We start from the raw sequence: 26,213 nt of genomic DNA, 5'->3' as shown, positions 1-26,213 counted from the left end.
TGGACGGCCTTGCATCTGTGGGGTTCAGGCTCCCACCTGTAAACTAGGAGCAGGCCCCTCTGTTGTTTCTGTGGAAACCTGATTCTTGCAGATGAGACTGGTCACTGCACTTTCCTGCAGGATGGGCTGGTGCCTTGCAGTTGGCATGGACACGGGTCTGTGTAATGGAGAGTCCTTAAGAATAAAACAAGAAGCCACATGGCGGTGGCACACGCCTTTAATCCCAGCACTCGGGAGGCAGAGGCAGGCGGATCTCTGTGAGTCTGAGGCCAGCCTGGTCTACAGAGCAAGTTCCAAGACAGCCAGTGTTACACAGAGAAACTCTGTCTTGAAAACAAAACAATAAAACAAGAAAGGTGAATCAGATTGATCTGAAGTGTCACAGATCCCTAGTTCTGAGAAACTTTGAATGATTCACACCTTGCAAGGAAGAGAAACGGAGTAGACACACACTGGAATTGTTGCGCTCTGAGTTGGGAGGCTGTGTGTTCTCAGTGTAGCTGCTGTGCAGACAGTGGCCAGCGTTCTTGAGATACCCTCCTCAGACTAGGAATGTCATGTCTCCTCGCCTGTCCTCCATGAGCCAACACGGCCTTGGCTGTCACTCTGTTCAAAGGTAATTTCAGACCCTCTGGGGTTTGATGCAATTCTTGTCTCTGCGTGGTGACTTTCCCACTGTCCCTTCCCCGGGCACAGCGACCAGCAGCCTCTGCCAGGAGGATGTGGCAGGCTCTGGAGGGAGGCCTTTGAAGGTGGTGATGTGGCTGCTGCCAGTGGCCTTCTGTGGGAGTCGCTGCTGGGTTGATGCTCTGTCAGCTCACGATTTGGGACAGTTTCTTCCTCATTGGCACACATTCAGATGCTCACGTCCCACAGATGTCTCAATGTCACAGGCTGCTATCCAAGGTGACCCCTTCCTGCTGGTGTGCTATTTATTAGGCCGCAGAGGGGAGACTGAAGTTGTCAGGCTGGGCCAGGGAGTCATCGCACATTCCAGACTGTGTCGGCATCTTTGTCCTGACCCGTCTATGTTCTCAACCTGCGCGTAGATGACTCCTCTGCCTTTGGAGATATCTTGTGGAACTCATTGATGGAGCCAGGGCTTAAGCATCCACGACAGGCCCCGAGGGTGCAGCGCGGCTCCCATATCCACAGAGTTTAGGTTCTGGACTAGCACAGTGGTTTTGAAGCTGTCCCTGCCAGGCCAGTAGCATGGCCTTGACCTGAGAGCCCTCCTTCAACTGGACAGCCTGCTTAAAGGTAGACCCCACTCTGGTTGTAAGAAGACCTTTCTTTTGGAGCTGGTCTGGTGCCTGGCTGCTCTTCGGGACAGTGTCTGGTGCTAAGGTAGCACTTTGAGGACACTGTGGTAGTCATGGGTGCCTGGCATGCGAAGCAGACAGGGATCTAGGCTGAGGACACAAGCCACCCTCTATAGAGGACCATCAATAACCGAGTGCCCTCCGTGCCTGCGGCACCTTCTGGCCCTGCCCAGCCTGGCAGGCAATAAGGACAGAGCAGCATGGACAGATGCCTGGGGAGAGATGGCCACTCCGTCCCTGGCTTCACAGCGGGGAGTGTTGAGAGATCGGAATGGTGCTGCATGTTCAGGCCTGTTGCTAGGCAAAGCGCCTCCTGTAGGCATCGCATAGATGGTCTGGGTGCCAGTGGTCACCTGAGTTTTCTGCACAGGATTAGGGCTGAACCTTGTGACACAGGCCATGTCTGGGGCACCTCCCAGCCCTGTCTCTTTAGTCTTCCTCCCACCTTTGTCCCCTCTAAGCAAAGTGGGGTGACCTTATCCTGCCCCCAGGCATCCCAACAAAGGGGTAGCAACAGGAGAGCCCTGAAAGTAGGCATTGGGTGAAGAGCCACCAGTGGCCCTGGCAGGGCAGGGGCAGGTGGTGAGGGCAGTAGGTGTGAGGGGGGCAGGGACTGGGCCACAGCACATGGAGAGGTTCCAGCCATCCTCTGAAGACTGTCGCTTTGGGCCTGCTGGCTTCTGGATGGTCCCTGCCCTTTCTAAGGTTAGAGTCAGGATGAGGCCACCCTGTGACAAGTGTCAGCATCCCCTGATGGGCAGAGATGGCTGCACATTTGGACTCTCAAGACATAGAGAAGATACAGTTCCGTCCTCTGCGACCATGGTGGGTTCATGCAGCCTTGGTCTGAAGAGGGTGAAGAGGGGGGTTCCCTCACATAAAGGACACCTAAGGGGTCAGTAAGAAAATAGCTGAACTCCAGCTGATACGTGGATGAAGCAGCAGTGTCCACAGAGTAAGCACAGGTTTGTGTCTGTAAAACCGAGAGATGAAACAAGAGCCGGCTGCTGTCTGTTTTTCAGGTCCTCAGCCATCATGTGGCGATAGGCCACCTTGCCCAGGCCCAGGCTCCACTCTGCTGTGGATGAGGACCACAGCTCAGGCTATAAGCACCAAGCCTGGGGGTGGGTCGGCCTTCAATGTGCTTAAAGGCCTCTCTCCATGTGGGCAGTTAAGGAATGTCAGAGATGTGGCAAGCCAGAGGGCTGTCCCTAATGCCGAAGGCCAGACAGTGCTAACAGTATGGGGATTCCAACAATGAGCCCCACCACCCTGCTCCCTCTGCTCTCACCCTTCCCCCACCCTCTCCTTCCTCCACTTTCCTCTTCCTCCTGCCTGCTTCCCTCTTTTCTGCCAGCTCCTCTTTCCCCTGCCCTCTCTCCCCTCCCCTGCCTGTTCCACTGCCTCTCTCCCCTTCCCTGCCCACTCTCCTCTCTCCCTTGTCCACTCTCCCCTATTCCCTGTCCCCTCTTCCCTGTCCTGTCCCTGCCCCTCTCCCCTTCCTTGCTTACAGTCTCCTACTGCAGAGCAAGATGTGTGTGTGTGTGTGTGTGTGTGTGTGTGTGTGTGGTAGGGGTGTCACAATCAACCCCTCACCCAGGTGCTCAGTGTAAGGCATGTCTTATCCCACTCTGCCCCCCAGGACCGTGAAGTATCATCGGCTAATGCTGTGTGGGTTCTTGTCACTCAAGTACTGACATTTCCCTGTGTGATCAATGCTGTCCTGTGGCTAGCACTCCTCTGCATTTGGTTTTTAAAATCCTTTTCTGTCTTGGTATCCTAGAAAAATATTTTCATCTCTTTTTAATTTCCTTTTTTCTCCAACCCAGAAAAGAAAAAAAGAAAGTTTTTTGCTGTTGTCGCCAGTGATGTTTTGTTTTATTAAACAGGCTTCATTTTTAGAGTAACTTTAATGCTTACACAGACAAAATGATGGAGCTCCCTTCTGTCCCCTTCCCAACCCTGTATTCATAAGTTTTCGCACTGCTGTGATCACGTACTGACAGGAAACTTACAGAGGGAGGTTTCATTTGGGTTCCTGGTTTAAGGGGAAAGCCTTTCTGTGCCAAGAGGCGTGGCAGCTGGAGCTGAGGCAGCTGGTCACATCAAGTCCAGTCAGGAAACAGAAGACCATCTCAAGAAATCTTTAAGTCTCACAGCCTCCTCGTGAAGCTTTTACAACCACCACCTGGGACAGAGTGGTCAAACACCTGGGGATGGAGTGGTCAAACACCTGGGGATGGAGCAGTCAAACACCTGGGGACTGAGTGGTTAAACACCTGGGGACTGAGTGGTTAAACACCTGGGGACTGAGTGGTTAAACACCTGGGGACTGAGTGGTTAAACACCTGGGTGGGGATGGAGTAGTTAAACACCTGGGGATGGAGTGGTCAAACTCCTGGGGATGGAGCAGTCAAACATCTGGGGACTGAGTGGTTAAACACCTGGGGACTGAGTGATTAAACACCTGGGGACTGAGTGGTTAAACACCTGGGTGGGGATGGAGTAGTTAAACACCTGGGGATGGAGTGGTCAAACTCCTGGGGATGGAGTGGTCAAACGCACGAGCCTATGAGGGTGTTTCACATTCTAACCATAACACCTACCCTCCCTGTATTCTTCTAATTTTTTATAAAAAAGACTTGTTTGTTTTTATGTTGTGTGAATGTATGTTTTGCCTATATGTACATAAGCATCACATGTATGCGGTGCCTGAGGAGGCCAGGAAAGGGCACTGTATCCACTGGAGTTGGAGTTACAGGAGCTTGTGAGCCTCTGGATGTGGGTGCTGGGAACCATGTTCTCGTGCTGTGTAAGAACAGTGTGCGCTCTTGGCTGCTCAGCCACCTCTTCAGCCCCAATGTGTCATTTTTAACTAAGGTTCACAGTTGACATTAGAGGTCACCTTGTCCATTCTTTGAGTTTGGACGAACGTGTTCACCATTGTCATCATATGGTGTCACTGCCCTGAGTGCCCTCTGGGCTCTCCCTCTTCATCCCTTTCCCTGATCCCTAAACCTTGGCAACCTCTAACTTTTTTTTACTGTCCCTGAATCCTTTTCCAGAATGTCGGGGCGTGGGAACCAATCAGGGCATAGCCTCTGATTTTTATTTGGTGCCCACATCAGGCTCCTCGATGTCTTTCCATGACTTGACGCTCGTTTGTCTTTAGCTAGCATTCCATTGTCTTCACAGACCACCATTTATGTCTGTGTTCCCCGTGGAGGGACTTGTGGTGGCTTCTAAGCTTTGGCAGTTTGACTCGAGCTGCTTCCGGCATCTGTGTTCAGGATCTATAACTCCGGAACTAGTTGGAGCACATCATCAGGAATGTTATTGTGGGCTCAGGTGGCAGAGTAGTTTTAATTATGTAGGAAACCACAGAACTGTGCCCCCAAAGTATTACGGCCTTTAATCCCAGCACTTGGGAGGCAGAGAAATATGGATCTCTGTGAGTTCGAAGCCAGCCTGGTCTACAGAGTGAGTTCTAGGCCAACCAGAACTACTGTCTAAAAATAGAGATCTGTGTCTAGATTCCATTTTCCCCCGGGACGTCCGCTCGTTCCAGCGCTGTTGTGGACAGGACCCTCCTTTCCCTACAGGGTCTCCAGGGGCCTGGAACTGTTCTTTCTGTTCAGTGTTGTGTTGGCCATTCTGTGATCTTTTCCCTTCCCACGTCAGCCTTCAAGTGAGTTTGTCTATAGCCACAAAATGTTTATCTTTCCTCTGTAGATGAAGCTGGCAAGAGCTGACTGAGGTCATGAACTGGGTCAGCGTATCCATGATGGTTTGACACCTCTCAGTCAGTTCCATCTTTCAGTTTTTCATCTGAATTTCACCTCTTTCCCTATTCGACCTGGTGCGTGTTTTCCCAGAGATATGACCACTTACTTTCCTTTCTGTGGTGCTGACGTAAATGCTATCATATTTTGGATTTCAAATTCCAATGGCTTATAAGACGGCGGTTGATCTTAAATACCAACCGAATAACCTCCAGCCCTTCTGTGCCACTTGTGATTAGGTTTTTGTTGGTCGGATGGGTTTCTACATAGATGCGCCATTTCTAATCAAAGATGGCTATATTTTACCATCCCCACCAGTATGATCCGTATTTCCTTCCCTTTGTCTTACTTGCCTTAGCTGGGACTTCCCAGTATGATGGCAGAGTAGAGTGGGAAAGGAGACAGCCTTGCTTTCTTCTGATCTTGTGGGACGGTATCTAGATTTAAGTATGATAGAAACTGTAGGTCTTTGACAATTCTTTTTATCAAGTTGTGGGCATTCTACTAGATTCCTAGTTTGCTGAGGGCACCTGTGTGTGAATGTGTGTGTGTGTGTTGGATTTTATCAAGTGCTTTCTGCTGTCTGCATGGTTACATGATTTTTCATCTTTAATTTGTTGGTGGCATAATTATATTGATTTTGAATATGAGCCAGCCTTGTATACCAAGGGCAAGTCTTACCGACCGGTTTCAACGTGGAGGTCTCTGTTAAGGAGTTTTACAGCTAGTTTTTGAAAGGTCTCCACCACAGATTTCCCTCCTGTGGTCTTCACTTGGGTCGCGGTGAGATCGGCTGGCTAACATGAGCTCAGTATTCCTTTTCGCTTTATTTTCTAGAAGAGAATTAGCTCACTTTCCTTTTGTTTGTTTTATTTTTGAGACAAGTCTCACAATAGAGCTTTGGCTGGCCTGGAACTCTCTAAGTAGGCCAGACTGGCCATGAATTCACAGAGGTCCTCCTGCCTCTGCCTCCCAAGTGCGGGGATTAGAGATGTGCTCTACCATGTCCAGCTTGTTATATGTTCTTAACTGTCTGAAGAATTCACAAATTAGATCACGGCTCTTTCCACTTGGGAAAGCTGTAAGTTACTCACGGCGCTTCTCTGAGAGATCTAGACCTGTCAGAGTACCTCGCTCTTGCTTTGGCGTTGGAGACAGTCTTCCAGTGGAGGCCACATTGGCCTTGACCTTGAGATCCTTCTTGCCTGCCAAGCGCTAGAGCTACAGGTAGGTGCTACCTTTGTGTGACTTTTGACGGATTCAGTCTTTCCAGGAGTGGTTACAGCTCACCTAAGTTTGTCCTGCTATGGCCCTAGGGCTGTCCACCCCATCCCTACTCATCCTTTTAGCCGGTCGGCTCAGTGGTGACGGTCCTGCCTTCATGTGTCTGGGGGGCGTGTCCTCTCCTCACCCCACTCTTGCGCTCCCCCAGCTCACCTGGATCTTTCACTCCAACGTGGCCAGCAGTTTTTCACTGACATTGATCTTTCTGGCTGTGTTGATTTTCTGTATTGATTTCCTGTCTGCAGTTCCACTGATTTCTGCCCTGGTTTTTATTTTTCTTCTGCTTGCTTTCAATTTCTTTCTCTCTCTTGTTTATTTTTACTTATTTATTTGTATATGAACGCGTTGCTTGTGTGTGTACGTGTGCAACACACGTGTGCCTGTTGCCCACAGCGGTTGGTAGAGGGCTTCAGATCCCCTCGCACTGGAGTTAGGATGGCTGTGTGTCACAGTGTGGGTACGGGAACCGAACCTGGGTCCTCTGCAAGAACAGTGAGTGCTCTTAACCACTGAGCCATCTCTCCAGCCCCTCTTTCTCATTTCATAAGGAGAGACTCAGGCTACTGATTTTATATTTTTTCCAATTATATGCATTTTATGATATAAAATTTCCTCTGAGTTCCACTCTAATTGCATTTGGCAGTTTTTGATAAGATCTGCTTTCATTTCTCTTATCAAAATATCTTTTAGATTTTTTTCCTTCAGCCTTTTTCTTTGATCCTTATACAATTTAGAAACATGGCATTTAATAACTGGGTATTAGGATTTTTCAAGCTTTCTGATATTTATTCTAGTTTGATTCCATCGCAGCCCAAATGCACACTTTGATTTCTGTTCTTTTAAACCAAGGTGTGTTTTGCCCCACACGGACTCTACCTCAGTGAACTGAGGTAGCTCCATGGGAGCTGGAGAATGGTAGGTAGATTCCGCGGTGGCTGGATGAGGTGGTCTAACTTTAGACCTCCTTCATGTCCAGATCAGTAGTGACTCCTGATTTCCTGCCTGCGAGATCTTTCCATTTTTGTATGTATTGGCATGTGTGCATAGATATGCTCATGTGTGTGCAGGCACACATTCATGTGTGTGTGTGAGGCCAGAGAACATCCTCCGTTCTCATCCTAAGGTGCCACCCAATCTCACACTGGCCTGAAATTTGGCTAAGCTGGCTGGCCAGCAAACCCCAGGAGAGTGTCTTCACCTCCAAAACGCTGGGTTATGAGTGTGTGCCACTTTTCCTGACACTTATTATGTGGGTTCTGGGGCTCAGCCTCAGGTCTCTCTGTCTGCTCAGTAGCCATCGCCACAGCCCCTGCCTCTGTCCATTTCTGATCCAGACTTTGGCATCTCCAGCTGTGGTGGTGGGTTTGTCTGATTCTCCACACAATTCTAGCAGCTTTGCTCTTGTGCCAACACTTTGCGGTGGGGCATGTCCGTGTCTTAAAAAAGTTCCATTGCTATGTCCTGGCCCATTTGTGCCTCAGTTTCCCTCATTCTGAAATGCCTCCTGTTGAGGTTAATGTGGCTTCTCCAGCTGCATTTTGAGGAGTGTGTCTTTCTCCACCTACTTTAAAAAAACTGTGGCCAGCCAGGCAGTAGTAGCGCACGCCTTTAATCCTAGGACTCGGGAGGCGGAGGCAGGTGGATCTCTGTGAGTTTGAGGCCAACCTGATCTACAAGAACTAGTTCCAAGTCAGGCTCTATAGCTGCAAAAACCCTGTCTTGAAAAAAACAAAAAACAAAAATAATGTGGTCAAATATACATAGCATAAAATTTGCTGTTGTAACTATTAAAACTATGTTCATAGGTGACATTTGATTGTTTATAATGTCACATGCACTGTTTTTAATTTTACAAAAACTCTAGATAAAGTATTTTCATTTACAGATGAAAATTTATCTCAAGGTCATTTGTGTAATAAGGATGTGGCAGTCAAGAAATGGACAAATGAATAAATAATAAAATATCTGTTGTAAGTTATTGACCCTATGTACTGTTGTTTTTCCTAATTTACATATCAGCGCATTTATTTACATTGCTATATGACTAATCAAAATACTTTTTATATCTTATTTTATATGTTACAAAATTTTAACCATTTAAGGAGAGAGCTCAGTCTAAGTACACTCACGTTGTCTTTGTGTGACTTTCTGCCTGCTCCAGGTGAAGCCCTGCCCCGTGTGACACCAACCCTCCTCCATTCCCCTTTTCTCCAGGCCCTTGCTACCCTATTATCTACTTTTTATGGATTTGCCTATCTGAGGCACCTGTCTGAGGGGAGTTCTGCTTTGCTTATCATCTGGGACTGGCTTGTTTCATTTAGTGAATATCTTTAAAGTGTATGAATGTTGCACTGTGTGTCAGGACTTTCTTCCTCCTGAGGCTGAGACACCTGCCCTGTGTGGGCATGTGCTGCCCTCTGTTCAGCCACGCTTCTTCAATGGGCGTGCTATTGCTTCTGCCTTCAGCCATTCTGCCTTCAATGGGCGTGCTATTGCTTCTGCTTTCATAGGATAGATGAATTGCAAACATTTTCTCCGATATTGTAGATTGTCTTTTCACTGTCTTGGTAGTGTCTCTGCCCATGTTCTTATCCACGTGTGTGTGTGTGTGTGTGTGTGTGTGTGTGTGTGTGTGTGTGTGTGAGAGAGAGAGAGAGAGAGAGAGAGAGAGAGAGAGAGAGAGAGAGAGAGAGAGAGATCTGGGGATTTAGTTCCGCCTCATGCATGTAGGCTCCACTCCGGGTAGTTTCCTTTGATACTTGAGAGTTTTGTATATTTGTGAAGTCCAGCTTTTGCTCATCCTTTGGTATCACATCTAAGAGATCATTGCCACACCTAATGTCATGAAGATTTCCATCTATGTTTTATTGTTTTATTCCAGGTGTTTTATAATTGGATCCTTAGATTTTAGGCTTTGGTCCATATTGAGCAAGTTTTTATTTACGGTAGATAATAAGGCCCAGCTTCATCTTCTGCATGTGGTTCTTCAGTTTACCCAGCACCATTTGTTCACAAGACTGCCCGGTCCATAGTGAATGGTTTTGCATCGTTGTTGGGAACTGGCTGACCGTATTCCATCCTGCTGGCCCCTGTGTCTGTTGTGTTTCTGTGTCTGTTCTTGGTGGACTGTATTTCATCCTGCTGGTCTCTGTGTCTGTCTGTCTGTTCTTGGTGAACTGTATTCCATCCTGCTGGTCTCCATGATTGTTTTGTTTCTGTGTCTGTTCTTGGTGGACCATATTCCATCCTGCTGGTCTCTGTGTCTGTCTGTCTGTTCTTGGGCCAGCACTGTGTCGTTTTTATACCTTGACTTTGTGATGAGTTCTGAGATCAGGAAATGTGAGTCTTTTAACTTTGTTCAGCTTCCCCTGACCTAAGATTGTTTTGAATCTTTGGTGTCTCTTAGGATGACATATGAATTTGGGGATAGATTTTTTTTGTTTTGTTTTGTTTTTTGTTTTTCAAGACAAGGTTTTCACTGTAGTTTTAGAACCCGTCCTGGAACTAGCTCTTGTAGACCACACTGGTCTCGAACTCACAGAGATCTGCCTGCCTCTGCCTCCCGAGTGCTAAGATTAAAGGCGTGCGCCACCACTGCCTGACTGAGCCAGTGGAATTTTGATAGGATAGTACTGAGTCTAAAATTGTTTTGCATGATATCTGTGTCTTTACTCCTAACCTGTTTGTGTCTTTACTTAAAAATGGGTTTCTTGTAGACAGTATATAGTTGAGTCTTGTTTTATCCTCTAGGATCTCACTATGTAGCCCTGGCTGTCCTGAAACTCACTATATAGACCAGGCTGGCCTCAGACTCAGAAATCTTCCTGCCTCTGCCTCCCAAGTGCTGAGATTAAAGCTGTGCGCCACCACTGCCTGGCTTTAGTGCTGTCTTTTAAGTGGTGTTTTTAGACTCAGTTGAACTGACCTCCTTAGGTAAATAGCCATCACATCAGCTGCTATGTTCTCTCTCCTTTTTTCCTGTTTCTTTTTGTTTTCCCTATTCCGTTTGATGGGGCCTAACTGAACCTTTTGTATACTGATTCCATTTCCCCGGCCCTCCTTCCTCTCAGTCTTGTCCTTCTCCTGTCTCGTGTGGCAGGAATCCTTCTTTTTCTGACCCTGTGGCCACACTGGAGTGTGCAGCGTGCATTCACAGCTGCTACAGGTCCACACGCAACACCGCCCTGGCTCTCGGGGGGCAAGGTAGCGTGTCATTGTGTAGGCCTCTCTGTATCGCTCGCTCTCACTTGCCTGCTGGCTTTAGTCAAAGTCAAGTACATTGTTGCCACCATTCTTAAGGAGAAATAAAGTATTCTTTTTTTTTTTTTTAATTTCTGGAGTCACAGTTCCTTTGTGGAACTGCTGTGACTGTCCTGGAACTCTCTTTGTAGACCAGGATGGCCTTGAATTCATGAAGATATGCCTGCCTCAGCCTCCCAAGAGCTGGGATTGAAGGTGTGCACCACCCCTGCCCGGTGAAGTAAAGTGTTCTTAAACACACATGGGGGGAGTTGTTCACCAGTAAACTTGTCTATTAAGAAACATAATTTGAAAAAGAAAAAAATGGCATAGGTCAGAAACTGGGATCTACCGAGAGAAAGAGAAGGAAGAAGTAAAGGTGACGTGAAATACGTTTTAAATAAATAAACAAATAAATAATTCTATTTATTACTCGGTCTAGTGGATTATAGTTTATTAAAACAATAGCTACTGGAGAAGCAAGATACACTGGAAGAAGAGAGGGACGGGGATGAGAGAAAGGAGAGAGAAGACAATGGAATCAGTATATAAAATGTTCGTTGGAACAAACCGAAAAGGAAAGACAAAAAGAAGCAGAAAAAACTGAAAACAGTAGCTAATGCGATAGCTAGTCATCTTACTCTGCTTCCCATTGTCTGAGCTCCTTTTCAGTCATCCTCCCAGGATTCTGTTGTTGTCTCTTTTGTTTTTGTTTCCGTTCTTAGCTGTATCGCAGGTCCTGGGCATTTTGCCCCTCACAGTTTGGTTTTGTTGTTTGTCGTTGCTGCTTTCCAGTCCCCTTGTCCTTTCTTCAGCTCTGCCCAGTCTGGTTTTGAACTCCTGTAAGGCATTCTGCTTTTCTGTTCGTGTCTTTGATATGCAGAATTTTTTTTTCATTCTCTCTCAGAATTTCCACTCTCGGATCACAGTGCCCATCGGCTTCTGCGTGTGTTCCAGTCTTCCCGTTAGCGCCTCTAACATGTTGATTGTAGCAGTTTCCAACTCCCAATCTGCCAGTTCCAGCGTCTCCCTGCCACACTGGAGCCTGCTTGCTCTGTGTCTTTTTGTCCTTTTGTTCTATCTGTGGTTTTTGGCTGAAAGATGGACATATGTCATGGATACAGCTCTGGAAGGACAGACCTTCAGACCCGAAGATTGCGTGTTGGGGACAAAGCTCTGTCATTCCGTGCTCAGGTCTCGGTGTCCAGGCTGTGATCGTCATGCCTGCCTCTCCTTCCCTTCCTTTCCCCTCATACATGGTACAGGATAGCTAGAAGGGGCTGGGATCAGCTCTGGCTTGAGTTAGCCAGCATCCTGGCCAGTAGGCTTTGTTAAGAGGAATAGAATACTCTAATGTCTTTAAAATGACTCCTTCCCGCCTCCCACTGCCTGAAGCCCTAGGGACTGTTCCTCTGAGTTCACTGTGGGAGCTGGCAGGGCTCCAGTAGGTTAGGAGTGCATGCCACTGAGGTTGGCCTGTCCTCACTGAACTTCCAGCACTAGGTGAGTTCATGCCTTCCCCAGCCCTGACTCCCGAAGCCTGAGCTCTGCTAAGTTGTAGTTCTCTGTCTTTCCAGTCTGGGAGCAAGGATGAGCAGCTGTTTGCCTAGTGAACCTAGGAAGAGTTAATGACCTCTAGCATGTTCGGATCTGTGTGTGAGAAGGAGAGGGGCCGTTCCTAAACTTTTCATGCTGGACCAAAAGATGCCTCAGCTTTGCTTTCCGCAGTAGGTTCTTTAAAACAAAACAAAACATAAGCACCTGAAACTTATTTTATCCTGCCTGCCTGATTCAAAGCCACACTCCTTTACCGTCTCCTTGATATCTCTGAGTTTGGAGTGATAATGGGAGGGATGAGCCATGATCCTTTTCCTTGGCATCCCCTGTTCCAAGCGTATCCACTAGGGTAAATACATCATCCATGTCTGCTGAGTCTTATATGCAGGCTTTCACCGCCGCCTGCATCTGACCTTGCTGCCCCCTGGCTGACTCTGGCTGGGGTGGGGGTAGGTCACTTCTGTGGTCCAAGGATGGCCATGGTAGAGCCTGGAGGGGTCAGTAGTTTACATGTTCACCTTAGGAATTTATTAAGATGCTTTATGAGTCTCCGCTGAGTCATGGCTGGGGTGCCAGGGAGATGAACAAGCCAGCCTTGTGTGACCTTTTCGACTGGTATGGGCTTCCTGGTACATTGTGGGGGAGGATTGGGGAAATGGGGAATGGGCCAAGATGGGGGCAATTCTCCTAGATTTTACAGCAGAAAAGGGATATTGGGCGGGTCTGAGTTGCCAGAGACCACCCACACCCTGCTTCTATGGCCTCTCACTGTGGAAACGCCAGTTGCCAAGTCAAGAGCAGATTTCAGATCACTCAGTGCCAGAATGGAGGGAGGAGTAGAGGGCCAGAAGGTGGGACTCACTCACGTTGGAAAGCCAAGAGCCGGCCTGTGGACCTGTGGGTCCTTCTAAACCAGATATCATGTGATATACAGCGCCAGGGCAGACATTGCCGCTGAGCCACTGTGCAGGCAGGCAGCTGTGGCCCAGGGCTCTATTCCTGCCTCACAGTTGTTACTTTTGCAGCCAATGCTTGGCCTGTTGCTGGGACAGGAGAGTCAGCAGTCAGGGCTTGGTGACTGATGAGCCATCCCGTACCCCTGCTTCTGCCCAAGCATGCCCTCTCAGCTGTCCGTTGTACTGGCAGCTGCCCAGGATGCCTGTGGTCTGCTCCCACCTCCTGACCTGTCCCTGTGTGGGCAGTAGACAGAAGCATCCTATGCCAGTCTGTGACACTGGGGACTTTGATGGGAATGGGAAGGATCCAGGAAGAGTGGTAGAGACCCGACCCCTGTCACACACCTCAGACAGGGGCCTGAATGTAAGGGGTGCTGGGCAAGAGAAACGTGAGTGGGGAGGAGCCCCGAAGAGCCTGTTAGGTCACACCTGGTCCCAGAGTACCACCCCAACACATGAATCCTGCTGCCTTGAGACCCAGGGTAACCAGACAGTCCAGCTACAGCAGGGAGGAGTCAGATTGAGAGGTTCTATGGCCGTGAGACTGAGCTCTACTAGAGAGTGATGAACACAGGTCGTGGCGGCTCCTCACCAGGGTAAAGACATCCTTGTGCCAACAGCACCTGAACTTGTGAGGTGTCAGGGACAGGATTCCTTCCGGTGTACAGCCATCTGCACACACATGAGCTTCGCTGGGCAACAGGCCTGGTCACAGGAAGCCGAGGGTGTCCCTACCCAGCCGAGACTGCAGGGAGAAGATGGGTGCCCTGTTAGGGCTCTCCCCTTCGGAGATAATGCTCGCAGTTCCTCCGAGGGCAGCAGCTGTGATCCTGGGGTGAGGCCAAGGAATCTGGGTGTGTATGGTGAATTCTGATGGGTGACCACATTCACCCTTCAGAAGCCTCCGTGACGGGCTTCTGTGGGTCACACAGAGCGTTCAGCAGGAGTCAGTGTTCGCTTCTCAAAGTGTTCAGTTCTCTTGGAGCACTTTTTAAATGAAGATTTCTATAGTCAATAGGTTAGCAGAAAGCTGCTTTCCTGGGAGCCTTACACTGAAAAAAAATTAATGTCCCACTCCACACACACTACAAGCACATGCCCATACAAACACAAAATAAATAAGATGAAAATATTAAAAATAGAACAGGGAGTGGTGGCGCATGCCTTTAATCCCAGCACTTGGGAGGCAGAGGCAGGGGGATCTTTGTGAGTTCGAGGCCAGCCTGGTCTACAGAGTTCCAGGACAGCCAGGGCTACACAGAGAGATTCTGTCAAAACACAAAAAAAGTAAGTAAATAAGAACTTTTAAATTAAAAATAGAAGAGGGTAATTTCATATATCATTAAGTTAGAATGGGGCCACACCAGAGACATAACTGGTGCTGTCATGGTTAGGTCACACAGATTTACAGAGGACACCATGTGATCACTCAGGCATAGATTGGGGCGATCCATCTACATGCTAAGAAACAGATGCCCCAGGGCAGAGCAGGGGGAGCTTTGGGGCTCTCAGGCCAGGGCCAGAGTGCCTGGCAGCTGGAACATGACTGGCTGTTGCTAGGGTCATAAATTAATGTAAAAGCACCCAACGATTGCGCTTTTGGAAATGAACTCCGTGGAAATAACCAAATTGCTCACGGCAGGCAGTTTAAGGGATGGCAACTTGGAAACAACCCTTCAGTTGCCAGAGAAGTCCCCAGCTGGCAAATGAGGGATGTTCTCCACAGCTCGAGAAGGGGCGCTTGGCAAAGTGTGGGCATTGCGTGTGCAGTACCATTCCATGGAAAAGGCAAACTCCAAGCACCGGCTTGCTGAGAAAGCCACGCTTGGTGCTTGGAGACCATGTGGAACTTGTGTGCATGTGGACAGAATTCAGGCTATTCAAATGCTTGTCCCCAGAAGGGTCGCCTCAAGCCCAGTGCTCCGAATCCAGGATGTCTGCATGCTGGGCAGGGCTGGACAGACAGTCTGGGAACTCAGCTAGCCCTCCAGCCATCTGTGGTGGTACTGGACAGCAAGCGTTTCTCCGTGAGGACTTTGCTTCTGTCTAGAATGATACACAGCTGGAATGCTCCCCTCACCAGCTCTGATTCCAGGGTCAGTGAAGCAGTGGAGGGTCACTCTGCAGGTCACTCACAGGGTGTCCACACAGCAAAGCAGCGCTGCTGGAGATGTGTCCAAGGCATGTGGAGTCCTGACAGGGACAGGGAGCAGAACAATAGACAAACTGCTCCTATGTAACAAGAAGTCTCCTGGTGCAGAGCCACACCTGCCATCGGGAAGGGCACAGTGACTCCAGTGTGTTCTTACTGACCTTGGTTACTCCGGTGCACACATTGTAATCATAATTATAATAATGCAAAGGTAGTTCCTGTTAGTGATAGGTGGATAGATGGGTTCTGTTCTCTCTCTCTCTCTCTTTTTTTTTTTTTTTTTTTTTGGTTTTTCGAGACAGCGTTTCTCTGTGCTGTGTTGCTTTGGAGCCTGTCCTGGAACTCTCTCTCATAGACCAGGCTGGCCTCCATCCCTGCCTTTGCTTCCCGAGTGTTGGGATTAAAGGCCACTGCCCAGCTGGGTTCTGTTCTTGTATTGTTGCTTAGAAGTTGAAAAACACATAAAAGAAAAATCTTGTGGTAACATCGATACTTTATTCTAAGCAGAGGTTAATGTTTCCAGCAAATTGCTTAGGTCACTGTTAGCTAGGAGAGAACTAGGCGTGTTGATGTGAGCGTGTAGTCCCAGCCACTCAGGAGACTGATTTGGGAGGATGGTTTGAGACCAGTGCTTCAGATCAGCCTGGAAAACTCCATCTTAGATTAGAATAAACAGATGGACAGATGGATGGAAGGATGGACAGACAGATGAAGGGGTAGATCGATGATAGAAAAGGCTTCTCTGCATCTTCACTTTTAAGAACCCCTTATGAGCAGAGGGAGGAAGGTGTTTTGTTTACGTTAACACATAAATTGCAACTTAAGGATAAATAAACTGTGAAGGCCCTCGGTGTGGCCACGCCTTCTACCTTCTCATCTGTCTTTAACTCTGACTTGATTAGCAGAGTATGCTTGGAACTGACCAGGTCAGAAGATGAGACAATTCGAAGTCGGTTTCAAAATAGCCATTCAGTGATTTTGAATAGGGAATAAAACCATTGCCTGCTCAGCTTATTCCAAAAAGTTCTGCTGGAGGTAGAAGGTGGTGTCTGGTGGGGAGGCTCTGCTGCGGAGGATCGCCTGTACAGATCTGCTTGGGTAGATCTACTGAGGGGTCTGATGGGATGGACCTGCTGAGAGGATCTTCTGGGTAACATCCGTCCGTCTGTCAACAGGGCCAGGAAGGAGGGTTGGAGCTTTGGTTTTTATTCAAGGTTCCTACCTAAAATGTAGGCGCCCCTGGAATTGCCAGCAGCCTTTCTGTGGATGGCAAAGTCCCTGACTCAGCTCTGAGCTGCCGCGGGAGCTGGGCTCTAGGAGGATGTGAAATGCGCTGTGCTTGGTTGTCAGGCAACCAGAGGCGCTTGTGGGAGAGGGCCAAAGTCCTGGTGGCAGGTGTACTTATGCAAATAGTTAACTTCCCTCACAGGCACAGGCCAGCAGAAACTCAAGACAGAGGCAGGAAAAGCCCAGGGTAGCAAGAAGAGGCCATAAGGCACGGATACAGGGTGAGGATGCAGAGAAAGGAGCGGGGAAACGCCTACTAAGGGGATAGACTCCAAACCTTGTGGGGGTGACTAAGAGCACCCTTTTGACTTGTCGGTCCTGAGTGCAGTCTGCAGTGGCTCTGTGACCTGTAGGGGTGGGCAGGGATCTGGTTCCTATCTACACCATCCTAGAAGCAGAACCATGTGGTTGATGCTTTCTGGGTGCTGGATAGTACTGTATAGCATCTGCAGGGGTCATCTCATCTCACCCAGACATGGTCTAGGAGAAGATGAACAGCCATTATCCACTTGCTATCTAAAGTCCCCAGAGCACGTCTGAACAGGGTCTGTAGGACAAAGGATGTCATTGCCAGTATCTTTTAACCATACTCCAAGACCTGGGAACCATGGTAACTCAGTCTTTGCCAGTGTGAAAGTGACTTGATCCTCCCCACCAGGAATCTTGGCCAGAGTCAGTAACTACGGACCTGAGACTACTGGTCTACCATCTCCTGTGAGTATCAGCTTCGGTATCTGCAGTAGCCATACTGTGGTGAGGCAGCAGGGGGCAGCCTGGACAGCAGGAAGCAGCCTGGACAGCAGGAGAGGCTGGTGGAGGACAGAGAGCCGCAGAGGGGAATGGGAAGGGAGTTCAGACAGAAGTCCGTGGTCAGCAACAGGCAGCAGGCTCCTGGTGTTGGCTGGCTTGGCGGCATCTTGGAGGCAGGACCTTTGGAAATCCTGAAGCCAGATGCTGCCTGTGAAGGGGGCGGGGGTAGTAGGTGGCCAGACTATTTGTCACAGAGCAGGAATTGCCAAGCTGTTGAGAAGATGGGGACAGACGGGTTTCCTGAAGACTGACCGCCTTCTGACTCTTCCTCCGGTCATCTGTGGTCATCTGACAGGACAGATGCTTTTCCCCTGGAGCCTCTCCCCGGGGGATTGCAGTGGAGACGGCACCCCAGTGACAAGCAGGTGTGGAGAGCAGTGGCCTCAGGTCGCCCAGTTCTGGAGCTCCAATCCTGCATGGAATTAATTCTTCCCCCTTTCTCAGGTCCCTTCTCCAGATATTGTTGGTCCTGTTGTAAATGAGACAGTTTTTGGAGCTCTCGGCAAATCAGGGCTCAAAGAGCATTTTCTTGTTTTAATTAGGTTTATTTGATTTTAAAAGCCCTATACCGCGCTTGGCGCCCTGGGGCCTTGTGATCTGAACAGGTTATTCAAATCACTTTCTCCTCAGCTCTGAAGCAGGCGGCCAGCACCAGGCATCTCACAGGTGACCTTGGTGCTCAGATGAAGTTCACGCAGGGTCTAGCAGGAGTGTCGGCCCGCACTGCTTTGTGTCCAGCTCCCTCTGGACCCTTTTCTGCCCATGGCTCCGCTTCTGCCCCCGTTGCCACGGGTAGGTGGCTGGTTTTGGAGTCAGTAGTATTTTCTGAGGTGAGTACTGCCATGGCCCAACCCACCTGCCCATGCTGCTATGAAGCAGAGGGGCTACAGTAATCCCCCCTTCTCCGGGCTCTGCTGGTTCTGAGTCTGACCGTGTGGTCTCAATGTTGGTAGGTGGCCCCCTTTTTCTGGGCCACTCTAATAGGGTCTGCCTACTTCATGGGAACCTGAGAGAACCCCTCCTACTCCCTGCCCCTCTCCCTGGCCATCATCCTCCTGCAGCCGCTCCTGCACTGCTAGGCTGGACCAGCACCAAGGTCTGGCAGCTCCAGCATTCGAAGCACCTCTGTCACTTCCCGTCTGTCCTGACTTCCATGTCATGGACTCAGGGCTGGGCCTCGCACCAGAATTCAGGGTGGGCAGACACAGCCTGCCTGTAGAGAGCCCCGGGGGAGAAGGACAGAAATGGGCAGATAAATGGTCATAATAAAGTGGAGAAACTAAGCCCCATCTCTCAAGATGATGAGCAGGAAGATCAAAAGTTCAAGGCCTATGTGGGCTCTGGGAAAAGTGAAGTTGGTCCAGGGATGTGTTGGGATAATCCAGGAAGAGTTAGGAGAGAGGAGTGGGGGTGGATATGATCAAAATACATTGTGTACCTCCATGAAGTTCTCAAAAGAATAAATTAAAATATAATATATTAAAATAGGTATTTTTCTGTCACAATTTTAAAAGTGGAGACGCAAAATCGTAATATAATGGTAGTTTCTTTTTTTCTATTTCTTTTGGTTTTTTGAGACAGGGTTTCTCTGTAGCTTTGGAGCCTGTCCTAGAACTAGCTCTGTAGACCAGGCTGGCCTTGAACTCACAGAGATCCACCTACCTCTGCCTCCTGAGTGCTGGGATTAAAGACGTGAGCCACCACTGTCCTGCTCATAATGGTAGTTTCTTAATCAAAAAAAGGGTGTCTGCTTGGGTAAGTTGGTAGCAGTCTGTCTTTAAAAAAAATAAAAAGGGGGCTAGATGGTAGAGCGCTTGCCTCGTGTGAAAGAAATCCTAGATCCAGTGTTAGGGAGTATGGGGTGGGGTGGGGGTGGGGATTGAAAGGAACATGAGAAATTCTTGTGAGACCCTGTGGGGTTGATCCTCAGAGGAGACCAAGCTATTTGAACTGGGTCTCAAAGGATGCGTATGAGGCAGGGAAGGGGTAACAGTTCAGACCGAGGATCTTTGGTCTGTACTGTTTCTCAGTCATTATTAACTGGAGTGAACAGTGCTGTGAGCCCTGACCGGGACAGCGGTGCTATGAAAATGGCCACGGTGTCAGGGCCCCCCACCTTGCCTGTGTGATACAGGCTAAACTGTTTATGGCTGCTTGCAGGGGGCATTCCTGAGACAGTGACATGTGGCAGGTGGCAGCGTCGCCGGGGAAGAAGAGAGTCGTTCTGCAGCTGCTTCTCTAGGCCTGCAGCGGTCTGGGGATGCTGTGATGGCGAGGAGCCTGTTCAGAGCAATGGAGGAGGTGACTCCAAGGCACTGAGCACAGACACAGCCGCTTCCGGGGGTCGGCCTTCCTCCTCTCCCTTCGTAGCAGCCTCCTTCTCTCTGGAGGGTGTCTGAGTCGCCGGAATGGGGTCTCCTGTCTGTGATTGAGGCCAAGGCCTCCTTCACCATTCGCTGCTGCTACTGAGAACTCACTGGCTACCTGACTGTTCCTGCACCTCCCCTCCTCACAGCCTCATCCCTGCTTTTTCCCTTTGGCAGCTGCCCAGCCCTGGCTTCTCCCTTCCCTGCTGGGTGCCTAGCCCAAGCCTGGGCTAACTGTACAGAGCCTTCTGCAGAGGAAAAGGGGGCATCTGGACCGGGGAGGGAGCTCTCCAAGCAGTCTGTAGGCTGTCCACCAATTACAGACTCTTGGTAGTTTTGTGTCTGGACACGCTCGCACTGCAGGAGGGCTGTGGCTCACAGACACTCATGTCCTTCTCTGGGTCTGGTCAGCATCCAGGAGCCCATTCTGCTGATAAGAGGGTATTTGGGGGGCCTCTACCCCGCTTTACATATGGGCTCCCCACCTGAGACAGTGTCTGACATTGCAGAGATGCACAGTTTGGCCTCCTATGAGGTCTTGGCCCTGGCACGGGAAAGCAAGGGAGCTGGCCTGGACCTCCCAGAAGATGCTTGCACAGCCAAACTGCGGGCATTGCACCCACTGGGCTTGAGCAACACAGATGGCAGCTCATGCCCGAAGCAAAGGGAAGGTGAGGCTGTCTGGGACAGACAGAGAGCCACATAGCCGCTCTGTGAGGCCTGCTGCTTCATTATATAGATGGGGAAACTGAGACCCAGGAAGTGGCAGGCAGGAGGAAGCTGGTACCGACACAGTGGCTGTGGGGGACAGTAGTCCAGGTAGGGTATGGTTCAGAGGTGGCGTACGTTCCCTACAGTGTACAAGGCTCTGGGTTCCTTCTAACATGGCGAGAAACAAAACCAAAGAAGAAAACTGGGAGAGGAAAAAAAACCCACGAATAACTCTTTCTTTACAGTTTCCTTACAAAGGAATATTTTGAGACTGTAACTCTCACATAAATGGAAAAATGGAACAAGAAGCTACTGATAGAACACAGGCCACGCCTGCCACCCCCGCCCCTGAGCAGCCCTCACCCTGTCCACAGGGTCACAGCAGCTGGCTGTGGTGGCCAGCCCGAGACCTGGTCTCTGCCCCGGAACTGAAGCCACTGAGTCCTGTGTGGCTGTGGAGTATAACCGCTGGCTATAGCGGCCCGAGCCATTCAGGAGCCAATCAAATGGAGATCTATTACTTGTTTTTTCCTAGAAAAGTGAATAATACATTTTTACAAAGATTCATCTGAAAGGACTGTACCAAAAAGGAAATGGTGGTCACTATCTGAGACATGGAGTTCTGAGAAGAGTACCTTAGGGGTGCAGAGGTAGATGTGAGAGGCTGGACCAGGGAGCGCTCGGCCTGGTTCAGCCTCCTCTCCCCTCAACTCCAGATCTCTGCGGGTCATCTCTGTGGGCAGCATGCAGAGCCTTGCCTGATGCTGTCCCTGTAAGCCATGCACCCCGGACCGCCACGTCCTCTTCTGTGGTACGGTGACAATATTGTATCCCAGGGGCTCCCTGCCTCCCGCTTTGCAGTTAAGCGATATAATGCTACTCTCAAGCTTTCCATGAGTCCTTGTATCCGGCTTGCACCGGTTCCCAGTACACCTGTGCTTCAGACTGGCCCTGCCTCTTGGAAGGACATGCCAGGGTATAATGAACTCATTCCACCTGACCGACAGATCAGGACCTGGTGTTGTACAGGAATGGAATGTGGACCCTCTCAAGGAGACCAGCTGGTCTCCTCCTCACAGAGTCCCCACAAGAGTGGCCTGTCCTGCTGATGCCAAGTAGGGTGGTGGGGACTGTGTGGGAGGGGCACAGGCTTTCTTTGGTCACTGGCCATGTGCCTAAGGCCTGGCAGTGGCTAGGTTCCAAGTGTCTTTGGGAGATTAATTGGTTCTCTCTCTCTCTCTCTCTCTCTCTCTCTCTCTCTCTCTCTCTCTCTCTCTCTCTCCCTCTCCCCCTCTCACTCCCTCTCTCTGTGTCTCCTGCCTCGTGTCATCTCCAGGGGGGCTTTCTCTGTGGTCCGACGCTGTGTCAAGCTCTGTACCGGCCATGAATATGCAGCCAAGATCATTAATACCAAGAAGCTGTCAGCCAGAGGTAGGATCCGGCAGGGGTTGCCTATCGGGACTGTGGTGAGGGGTCAGGCAATGCCAAAGCCTTCAAGATGGCTTTGGCTGAGTGGACATGGGAGGAATTTGCCCTCAGCTCACAACTTTCACTCTGCAGTTTCTGGGGTCCCACATAGCTGCTCCATCTCCGTTCCAGACCTGAAGAGACTGTCAGGCTGGTGAGGCACTGGGGAACTAGGTAGTATTTCTCTAAAAAGTATGGCCGAGGAGAAGCAGTGACTCCAAGCTGTGGGTGGGTGATGGTGAGCTACTGGTGAAGTCTCGTCCCTGGCGCACCTTGGGTATCCAGATGGTTTCTTAACTGAGTCTTCTGAGCAGAGTACAGCATTGTCTTCCCCAGGGAGGCCTCTGCAGGAGTGCAGGTGTGCAAGGAGGGGTCTTTCGTGGTGCTGGCTGGGCGGGTCACCCAGACAGAGCCAGGGTCCATTGTTGGTAGGGGCACATCATTTCAGGCAGGTTATCAGAAGTCACTCTTGGGGCTTCCTGGGGATGGGAACAGAGTGAGTGGGGGTCCTGGCATTGCATAGGGATCTGGATAGAATCCCCAAGCGGGACAGGCTGGAGGCCTGGTGAGGCCATGGGGGTGGTGAGTGGGTGGCTGCCAATGTGAGATGGCATTGCCACGTCACCCCTCTCCTCCCACATCCTCCTCCTCCCGTCCTCAGGCATTGCAGCCGGAGAGAGCTTAAAATCTGAGCTAACTGAGGACCAAGGAGCCCTGACCTTTCACCTCTCTTATCCTGAGTGGGAGATGCTTTGGAGCTGAATTAGGGCATAGGCAGGGTCTCCTCTAGTGGGCGTGTTGAGGGTGTGAACCACCTGCTGATGGCAGGGTCAGTCTCCAGTTTCCAATCTGACAACCCACAGGTCACATAGCTGATACCACACCTACAATTTATCGACATATGTGTGAGCATGTTTGAGCACCTGCCGTATACCAGACCGTCAGGGCTCTCATATGTGTTTCCTCTTGGAAGCATTTTCTGAACCTATGATAGGGTTCTTCAAGGCCTTCAAGGCCCCGGGGTGCTTCTGTATCCGCTGCTGTCTTTATCCCCATCACTGGGTGATGCCCCGGGCTGCTTAGTCCCTCCACGTGGTGAACCTCCAGCCCCAAAGGGCCAGGGAGGGTGATGGTATGCAGGAACCTTGGCCACAACAGGGAGCAAGTTCTCTTCTGTGCCCGAGATGGGGAGCCAGCTTTAATGGGAGAGTCTTGGGTGCCCCTTCTCCTGAGATTCCTCGTGCTAGATGTGGGTCACCTGCTGTCAGTGGGCCCTCCCTCTGTCCTGACCTGTGATTCAGGGTCTGGGGCTGTGGGTTCTTCTCTGCCAAGACATAGAACTAGAGTGGAGCCCTCTGTGCTCAGAGTGAGCCCAGGTCGCGTGTGAGATCAGTTCCCATGGTTTCCAGGCCACATCCCGGAGCCTGCACGCTCCTAGCTGGGGAGAGAGCACAAAGGAAGGTCACGATTCGAGGCACATTAGGTGTGTGTGCACATGTGTGACTTTGACTCTGTGGTATGAATGTGCCACACTGGCGGTAATCATGCTGGCGTTAGCTCCCGCAGAGGGCTTGCTGTGTACACTGTGCCCGAACTCGAGACACTTCTGTGCTCACTGATGTGGTGTTGGTTTGCACAAATTTTTTGACCTTTCAAGGCAGGTGGACCATGGGCCTCATGTACCCGGGAGGATACTGAGTTTTGTGGTCAGCCCCATTTCCTCTTGTCACCATCCCTAGGCTGAAACGGCTTTTGCCACATTTCGTGATTTGTCCCGCCTGTGTCCCTTGCTGCCGTGAGGGCTGCCTGGTGTGCAAGGGTGTCTGGGAGACAGGTTACTTCACCTTGTTGTGTGCTGTGCTTTTGAACAAAGACTGCTCTTCTCCCAGCTCTGTTTTGGTTCCTGGCCATGCTAGCAGACCCACGGGAGCCTTGGCCAAGCCAGTTGCTTGGTAGAAGCTGCATGAGTTATGTTCGGCAAAACCATGCTGCTTTCTCAATCAATTTAATTGCCTAAAAACCCCATCCAGATGGATTAACTTAAGCAACTCAAGTCCCTAATGCTTCATGTCTCCCTTTGCCTCTCCACCCACCACTGAGAGGTAGTAGTCACTCCTCAGTCCTCGTTGGTTCTCACGGGGAGGCCCTCAGAAGCCCTGCTGATCTAGACCTTGGCCCAGTCCCAAGGAGGTGCAGAGAGCTTAATCCCCACCTGGGCTGGTGGTGGACTCTCCAAGCTGTATGACCCCCACAGGGCCACTCACTGGACACCTTTCTTCACAGCCGGAGGGCTTGTGCCCCTCCCCACTGCTAACAGCCTAGCACTGTGCTGCTGGCCCGTTACAGGTGACCTCATCCCTGACAGCTTTTTCTGACCTTTTTCACATTTAATCTTACCTGGGGGCCCATACAAGACCCTGATGTGTCTAGACAGACCCCCACTCATCCTACAGATTCTCCCTGCATGCTGGGGGGGGGGGGGCTGGGAAGGAGTTCCTGGAGGTCAGAAAATGTCACCCCAGAAGTTGCATTGGTGGCTGAGTATTGAGGGGTAAGTAGAAATTTGTTAGGCTTGAGCAGAAAACCATCTATTTTTCCATAGACGTTGGCAACCTCCTTGGATTAATCAACCCCCTATTTATATCCTCAAAGTGCTTCACAAGCTGGGAGGATTGAGGGGAGTGGTCTGGTCTGGTCCACCAGACCCCAGGTTTGGTCTGGCTTCTTCTTTCCCATGACCCTGACCAGAGTGCCCACGAACCCTTTAGCTGTCAGGCTGTTGAAATGCCTTGCCAGTGTGTGGGGGCATGGGTGTGGGAGGGAGACCCTTATTAACGTGCTCCCTGCCATCTGGGCCGGACAGTGTGTGGTGGGCGATGGCAGTTTGGCGGCAGGGGAGAGGGGCGGGGAACAGTGGAGGAAGGTCTGAAGTTACAAACATCTGCAAACACCACCCCCACACCATCTTCCCCGGCACTCTCACTAGGGCTGTTCTGCTGTGGTCTGCTGTCAGGAGGCAGGCCGGCCCTGCCTGCTTCCACCGAAGGCCTCTTCACTGCCCCAACCTTTTCTTGAGTAATTTTTTTTGAGACAGGGTTTCCTGTGTCTCTTTGGAACCTGTCCTGGACCTCGCTCACAGAGATCCGCCTGCCTCTGCCTCCCGAGTTAATCTGGGATTAAAGGCGTGCACCGCCACCCGACGAGCCTTTTTTTTTTTTCCACGATAAACTTTTAACACAGAACTTTTTCCTCAAGTATCAGCTCTTGGCTGCTCTTGCCCATGTGTGCCCCAGCCCCCAGACGGCTCAGCATCCTGCACGGGAGGCTTTAGCCTCTATCTTCAGCAGAAGAGGCAGTGTGGCACTTCCTTGTCGTCATCGGATGCTCAGACCTGTTTCTGCCATGTGCTCGGGTGCAGCAGGATGGCAATGGGATCGTGCAGTTGGGTCGTCACTGACATTTGGCCCCACTGCAGGCAGAATCTCAGAGTGACTGCCCAGAAGTCATCCCAGCCCCCCCCCCAGCATGTGGGGAGAATCTGTAGGATGAGTGGGGGTCTGTCTAGACACATCAGGGTCTTGTATGGGCCCCCAGGTAAGATTAAACGTGAAAAGGGTCAGAAAAAGCTGTCAGGGATGAGGTCACCTGAAACGGGCCAGCAGCACAGTGCTAGGCTGTTAGCAGTGGGGAGAGGGCACAAGTCCTCCAGCTGTGAAGGAAGGTGCCCAGTGAGTGGCCCTGTGGGGGTCATACAGCCTGTAGACTGCCGAGCCCTGGTGGAGCCTGAGCTATCTGCACCTCTTTGGGCTGGGGCCATTTCCAGGTCTGGGTCTACCTTGTCACACCTGCTGGACCAGATGGCTTTCTATTTGACCCTAACAGACTTCTACTTAACCCACCACACTCAGCCAGTGCAACTTTTGCAGTGACTCCCAGGAGCTCACCACTGTGGTATGGCCCCAGAATCTTAGCCAGGAGGGAGGCCTGCAAGGAAGCTGACCCTACAGACCCTGGATCAAATCCGAGTCTGAGCAATAACCCGGAGCTGGCCTTGACTTGGCTGCCATGGGCTTTGCCTGTTTCCCTCCTGTGTCCACAGTCGGCCCCAGGAGGATGGTGATGCCCGGGAGATGGCGCTGCGGAGGCTCCTGCCTGGCTCTGGTTGACAGACAGAACCCTGCCTCCCCACTCACCTTTGTCTGCATTTCTCTGTCCTTTGTCCCCGCTGCCTTCCCATAGGTCCCCATTCTTAGCCTTAGCCTCTTGCACCCTTTGGAAGG

General features: G+C 50.5%; 1 protein-coding gene across 6 annotated transcripts in view; it reads left to right on the top strand.

Annotated features, from left to right (window-relative positions):
- Nucleotides 1-26,213, top strand: part of Camk2b (calcium/calmodulin dependent protein kinase II beta) — an 88,069-nt gene that overhangs the window by 14,351 nt on the left and 47,505 nt on the right. For all 6 annotated transcript variants that reach the window (XM_087909164.1, XM_085692177.2, XM_085692176.2 and 3 more), the window contains exon 2: nucleotides 21,803-21,897. In XM_087909164.1, coding sequence (XP_087765290.1) covers nucleotides 21,803-21,897 — 95 coding nt within the window. The remainder of the gene's footprint in view (nucleotides 1-21,802; nucleotides 21,898-26,213) is intronic.

This window comes from Myodes glareolus, chromosome 8 (genome assembly GCF_982192425.1).
Source record: "Myodes glareolus chromosome 8, mMyoGla1.1, whole genome shotgun sequence".
NCBI classification, from domain to species: domain Eukaryota; kingdom Metazoa; phylum Chordata; class Mammalia; order Rodentia; family Cricetidae; genus Myodes; species Myodes glareolus.
This window is presented reverse-complemented; position numbering and strand designations above follow the sequence as displayed.